Source organism: Manacus vitellinus, unplaced genomic scaffold (genome assembly GCF_001715985.3).
Source record: "Manacus vitellinus isolate BGI_N305 unplaced genomic scaffold, ASM171598v3 scaffold_15_pilon, whole genome shotgun sequence".
Lineage (NCBI taxonomy): Eukaryota > Metazoa > Chordata > Aves > Passeriformes > Pipridae > Manacus > Manacus vitellinus.
Genome location: NW_021939122.1, coordinates 10,539,865 through 10,546,082, shown reverse-complemented (window position 1 = coordinate 10,546,082; position 6,218 = coordinate 10,539,865). Strand labels below are relative to the sequence as shown.

The window sequence follows — 6,218 nt, the reverse complement described above, 5'->3', positions numbered from 1 at the left end:
ATGGTGCTCCATGCCTCCCACCCTCCCAGGGAGCCTCTCTGCATGCACCCCTTCAGCCCACCCTGGCTCTGTGTGTCCCTGGGGTGATGCTGTCTGGAAGGGCTGGCTTGTTTGTCCCATGAGGATGTGCTGTGGGCACAAGGTGCCCCCATTATACACCAGTCCCCCTGCCCATCCCGACTGGCACTCCAGAGGCATGCCCTGGCACGTGCCAGGGGACGTTGGTTATTACCCTGTGCCCCTTCTCTGTCCTGTGCCCCATGGGGTCTGGGTTTGGGTATGCTTGGGGTTTAGAGGATGGAGGAATAGGGCATCCCAGAGGCTTCATGCTTCAGCACTGGGGGAGAGCTGAGGTACCCCGGTGCCATGTGTGCCATCAATGCCAAGGTGATGCCAATAGGCATGGAGTTTTTATTCTTCATGGGTGGTCCTGTCAGCGTGCACTTTGGACAGCCCATGGTCTGCTAGGCACAGGTCTGCTGGGGTTACATCTCCCAGCAAAGGGCTTTCACACAGGCTCTGCCAGTGCCTGGGGTGTGGGCAAAGCTGCAGCCCAAGTGGGGTGAGAGTCCTGCCAGGGCCACATTCCCCCATTCCCTTGGAGATGGGCTGGGCCAGGGGGTGCAAGACTTAAGACCCCATTAGAAGCCCATTTGTCTGCAGGGGTTATCTGGGACATCCCCTCCCTTTCCCGTGATCGATGCTCCTGCCTGGCCAACAGGCTTTGGGCTGTCGCTGGCCCCTGCCTGCTGGATAAGGCAGCTCTGTTAATGGTGATAGAGCAAACAGTCCAGTTCACGCAGTGATAGCAGCTGCTCTTTGCCCTGGGCTGGGGGCAGGGATTGTTCCCCCAGTCCTGGTGGGGTCCATCTGCTTTGAGGCCATGCTGGGAACCTCAGCCACACGACCTGCCCTTTCCTGCAGCCTGCCTACACTGCCCATGCCCTCTGTGCTGGGCTCAGCAGCCATCACTGCATCACTGATGCTTACTGCCAGCCCGAGGGTGGGCTGGGTTCATCTCACCCCAGCCAAGCCTGGAGATGGCACCATTAATGTGTAACTGCCTGGGAACCCGATAAGATAGAGCGGCCCTTTATCAGGGCTGCCTGGTAGCAGGAGGGAGGGTGCTGGAGGCATCAGGCTGTCACGGCAGGAGTGAGATTGTCTGGAGATAAATGCTGATAGAAAATAACTAATCCGTGATGGATGGGCTTGGGCAGGGTGTAACTGCCATGAGAGCTAGGCTGGGAAGGGGCTGGCAAGGCCTGGGAGCAGGAGTTGGGAGGTGGAGGCAGAGCAAGGCTGTGTGTGCAGGGTGGAGTTGCCAGTGTGTGGGATGCTGAGCACAGCCATGGGTGTGCCATGATGAAGGTGAGGGGGCTGGTGAGGCTGGGGTTGAGTGAGGGGCTCTCTGCCAGCTGGCCCAGTCCCTCTGTCTGTCATGATGCCTTCATTAGAGCCACTGAATCACCTCCTGTCAACATGGCCATGCTGGGGGGAGCGCGGCTGGCTTCAGGATAGGGATGTCCATTCCTGCTCCCACCCTTCTGGGTGTCCTGGCAGCCTTGTCTCTGAGCTGAGACTTTGCCTCTGCTCTAGGGGTTCCCTGATGCACTCCCATTGCTTCCTTAACCCTTTTCTACCCAGGATGCCTCAGGGGAGGTAGATCTGGGGTGTACCCCAGAGAAGGGTATGGACCCAAGGCAGGTGGATCTGGCACCCTTCCCTGCATGCTGTCTACACAGGCTGATCTAGTGCCCACATTCCTGTCCTGCAGCCATGCAACTGTCTGGGAGACTGACACTTGTGCCTGTCACTCCAGGGAGCTGGCTGTGCCAGCACTTGTGTCACTACCTGTGTCGCCTGTCACAGCAGCGAGGACAGAAGCGGGGCCATGGGAGCTGCCCCCTCTGCAGTGGGGACCTCAGGGACGGTGAGCCAGAGTGGCAGGGTAAGAGGACATCCCCCTGGGGGTACCCCATTGACACTCCAGGCCCTCCCTGTGGAGGACCTGTGCCTGGTTGTAGCACAGAGGAGATCTGAGCTGGGGGAGCAGGAGGTTCCTGGGAAATGAGATGCTGAGAAGGACCTTGGCCTCCTCTTTCCATCCTTGTGTCCCACTCTCCTGCCTCAGCTTTGGGTGCTACTGACCTTGTTTCTGTGAGTAAAGATGCATCCCCTGGGCCTGGGTGGGCTGACTGGGCTGGATGGGTTCTCTCCCGTCCTACTGTCCTTCCCATCCTGGTTCTTGGGCTATGTCAGTGCTGGACATGGGATGCACTCGCTGTGGAGCAGGGATGTCTGGGAGAGGACAGCACACTGGGGCTGACCATTCAGGGGCCCTCAGGAAGGGACAGCACGCTGGGGCTGTCTGTGCAGGGACATGTGTCCGAGGGTGTCCAGCAGCTGAAAGGAGAGAGCACCCTGGCTGAGGGACAATGCTGGGCTGGTAGCACAGCTCCGCGGGGGTGGCCCTGCCTGGGAGTACTTGTGGGAGTTTGGGGCATGACTGGGGAGGGGTGGCCCTGCCTGGGAGTACTTGTGGGAGTTTGGGGCATGACTGGGGACACTGTGGGGTCGAGGTAGCCCGGGGGCAATGTGGAACCATCAGGGTGGGCAGCGCACAGGGTCAGTGGTGGCTGTGCACTTGCCCTGCGCCCACACACACTCACTTGCCCGGCAGCCCCAGGAATGTGCTGGCAGCGTTCCCAGCCCAGCTGCGGAGCTGACGCGCTCTCCCAGCCCCGACCCAGCACCTCCTGGCCCTACCCAGTTCCTGCCAGCTTGCAAACAGACCCTCCCTGTTCACTGCCGGACACCCCGGTCCTGGCCCCCAGCACCTGGTCCTGCTCAGCAGGGCAGGGAGGGGGCATGTCCCATGTGGGGGACCCTCTGAGGAAGAGTCCCTTTGCTTCATGGCGTGGCACTACACATAGGGACCTCCTATGTACTGCTGTTTGCCCCTCCCCACCCCACTGGGGAGGTGGGAAAAGCCACCCATGTCTGCTCCCAGCACAACCCCATCCCTGTGTGGTAGCAATCCTTGCACAGCCTCAGCTCTCAGCTGGAACCTTTGCTAAAGCCAGACCTTGGCAACTGGCTCCAAAACCACATCCTCCTCTGCTTGCCTGTTTGCAGGAGGATGCTGAGTCCCCTAGCACCTGTGGACTTCCTCGGGATGTGCTAGGGGGCTGTCTCCACCCTCTGCAGGGGCTCCCAGCACAGTGGGGTGCACCAGAACCACCCCTTGGTATGGACACAGCTGAACATGGCAGTGCTTGCAGATGCCACAGAGGGGGGCCCACTCTTGGAATGCTCAGTCAGTAGGGTCAGTGGCCCCAGTTTGGGGCAGTCTCCGTCCTGCTTGAAGGGGCAGGCTGAGGCACTTGGAGCTGTTTTCCAGAGGCTCACAGTGTGGGGGATGTGTTCCCCTCCCCCCCCCACAGGTGCACACACCTGGCATCTCTCAGGAAAGGTTATCAGCTAATCATATGGCCCCGCTGTCTTTGCGCCTCCCAAATGTCACTGTTGTCCTCACTGGATGGTGATCTCATGCTCCCCCACCAATAATGAAAGCCCTCCCAGTGCCGTGGGAAGCAGCTGCCAGAACCTGGCCCTGTTGTGGCCTCTTTGAAGCAGAGCTGGAGCCGCTGACAGCCCCAACAGGCAGGAGAGGGGGCTCAGCAGGCAGTGGGTGCAGGATGGGGCCCCAGGGGTTGGTCCTGGACTGGTTGCAGGACTCCAGCTGTCCTCCATGGCCTCCAGCCACCCTGCTGGGGCTACAGGGAGGGTTGAGATGCTGGGATGGGGTGCAGAAGTGTGCACCCAGAGACACACTAGGGACACGCCCTGTTCCTGGTCTGGGAGCCAAGTGCAGGGGCTGAACCAGGGACACTGCTGGGGCATGGCTGCTGTGATGTGATGGGCACAGGCATACTGTCTGTGCAGGGTCGGCCATAGGGATCCTAAGTATGTCCTGTGTCTGTCCCATAGGGCCAGGGGCAGGGCCTGTGGGCAGCTAGCCAGAGCCAGAGGCAAAAGGAGATCCAATCCAAGGGGTCTGTGCAAGGCACGTCAGAGTCACTTCACTCCAGGCACAGAGGAAAAGTCAAGTAGGGGAGTAAAGGCAGCTCTGGCAGCAGCCATGCCTATCCCTGCTGCAGGGCAGCCTAAAAATAGTCCCTCAGGGCTGAGCAGATGGAGCAAAAGGGACAGAGCCCTGTTGCTGCAGGCACCTTGCCAGCCCCCCTCACAGTGCTGGGGTTGAGGGAGCAACAGGGCCATGCAGCATTTTAGGGCTGCCCTGAGCTCTTACTGTCCCTGATCCTACTGCCTGGGATCCCTTTGGCTATGCCAGCCCCCTCGACCTCTGACCTGCCTTGCTGGAAGCCATGGCACAGCATGGCAGGACCTGGCATGGCATGGCATGGCAGCAGCCTATTTCTTCTGCATGGGAACCAGCAGAGTCTATCCCTGCTCTGGTTAAAACTGGAAAGCCCATGATGGTGCACCCTGCCTGGGGGAGCTGGTAGACCCTGGTGGGCTCTGGAGGTGCTGGGGACCACAGATACCACAGGTAGGGCCAGGGGCTGTATGGTGATGGGGAGCACTTTGGGTCAGGTCAGGGCTGTCCGTGTCTTGCCTGTCACTGGGCAGTATGGCTGGCAGAGAGTGGCTCCCCGTAATGGGGTGATGTCAAAGGGATGACAAAGGATACTTCTTGACACGCGCCCTGGTCCTGCAGACAGCATGTCCATGGCTTATGAGACAAATGGAGCCCAGAACCTGGGTTGGTGCAGCCAGAGAAGAGACATCCCTGGGGCAACACTACAGGTGGAGGATGATGGGCAGAGCCTGGGGTGGCAGGGACAGCTAAAGCCCCCTGACTGCTCTTGGCCCCTCACTGCAGCACGGGAGAGCAAACTTCATCTCTTGGCAGGCACAGCATTGCCATGGCAACTGGCAGGACCTGCCAGGTGGGCAGGAGAGCACTGACGTGGCAGTGACATGCAGCACGGGAGGGAGATGGGATGCAGGGTCTCGGTTTGGGGACATCTGGGGACATGCTTGGGAGTGTAAGCACAATGCATGTGCATCAGAGTGCATGCCTGGGGTACATGGGGTATGTGGGCAAATGTGGGCATCTGATTGCATGCATGAGTGCCTGTGACAGTGTGCATGCATGTGTTTGGGTGCATGGGAGACTTCACACGCCACCCCCTGAGGGGGGTCCTTTGGTTTTGTGGCACTGTCAGGGCAGGGTGTACCTCACTGCTCCGGGCTGTGGGCTGGCAGGGCTGCTCTGAACCATGGGAGCAAGAGGTTTCCCCAAAAACTATGGGATCCATAGCTTTGTGTCTGTGGGGGAGATGCGTCCTCCAACTGGGTCCCTGACTGCATGTGTCCTTTGGTCCCTTGGTAACAAACCCTGCCTGCTCTAGAGAATGGGGACTGCGTACCAACCACCCCAGGGCTCTGCCTCTATTTGCCCTGCCCAAAGCCTGCACTGGTGCTCAGGGCGGGGGGATCAGAAGTCAGACAGAGCTGCCCCTGCACTGCAGGCAGGTGGCCATGCTGTGTTTGCTGTGTTCACCGTGTTCTTTGTATTAGTTGTGTGTGTTAGCTGTGTTAGCTCTATTAGCTGTGTTAGCTCTATTAGCTGTGTTAGCTGTGTTCCCTGACAAGGCATACGCGCTGGCGGGGCCCTGCGCTGCCTCCAGCATCGCCCAGGTGTTGAGGGAAGGGCTGGCTGCTCTCCTGCCTGCCAAGGGCCCTGTGCCCAGCTACTGCATCCCTCTCACCCCACCACGGTCCCAGCTAGGAGCTGCCCCCTCCTTCACCTCTCGGGAGAGCATCTCTTCCCCCCGTTTGGCATTTCTCCGGCTCTAATTGAGCTGTCAATGGGCAGAGATAATAGGGAATTCGTTAGCTCTGTCTTTGATGTCTGCCCGCCCTGCGACCGCAGCGCCAGCTGCAACTCCTTCGCAAACAAACAGCTTCAGACGAGGGCCCTTGGCACGGCGAACTGCCAGCCGCACGGTCGACTCCCCAGATCGCTGCCGTTCCAGCCTCATGGAACAGACCCCCCGTTACCTCCAGCAGCACCCCCTCGGCAGCCAAGTTCCCCCATAGGGACCTACAGCTGCATCCCAAAGGCACCCGGGCTCCGCTACCCGCCGTGCCAGACCCCCGGGACACCCCGCAGCAGCCCTCCTTCT

General features: G+C 60.0%; 1 protein-coding gene across 2 annotated transcripts in view; it reads left to right on the top strand.

Moving 5' to 3' along the window:
* The first annotated feature begins 1,879 nt into the window (after positions 1-1,879).
* The window catches only part of GOLGA7B (golgin A7 family member B), an 8,364-nt gene continuing 4,025 nt past the window's right edge, over positions 1,880-6,218 (top strand). Inside the window, exon 1 of one of the 2 annotated variants that reach the window (XM_018069222.3) lies at positions 1,880-1,951. In XM_018069222.3, the coding sequence (XP_017924711.3) occupies positions 1,895-1,951 (57 nt within the window). In that variant the 5' untranslated portion in view covers positions 1,880-1,894. Of the gene's footprint in view, positions 1,952-4,988; positions 5,076-6,218 lie in introns of those variants that run through there. The other variant, XM_018069220.3, reaches the window with a different exon arrangement.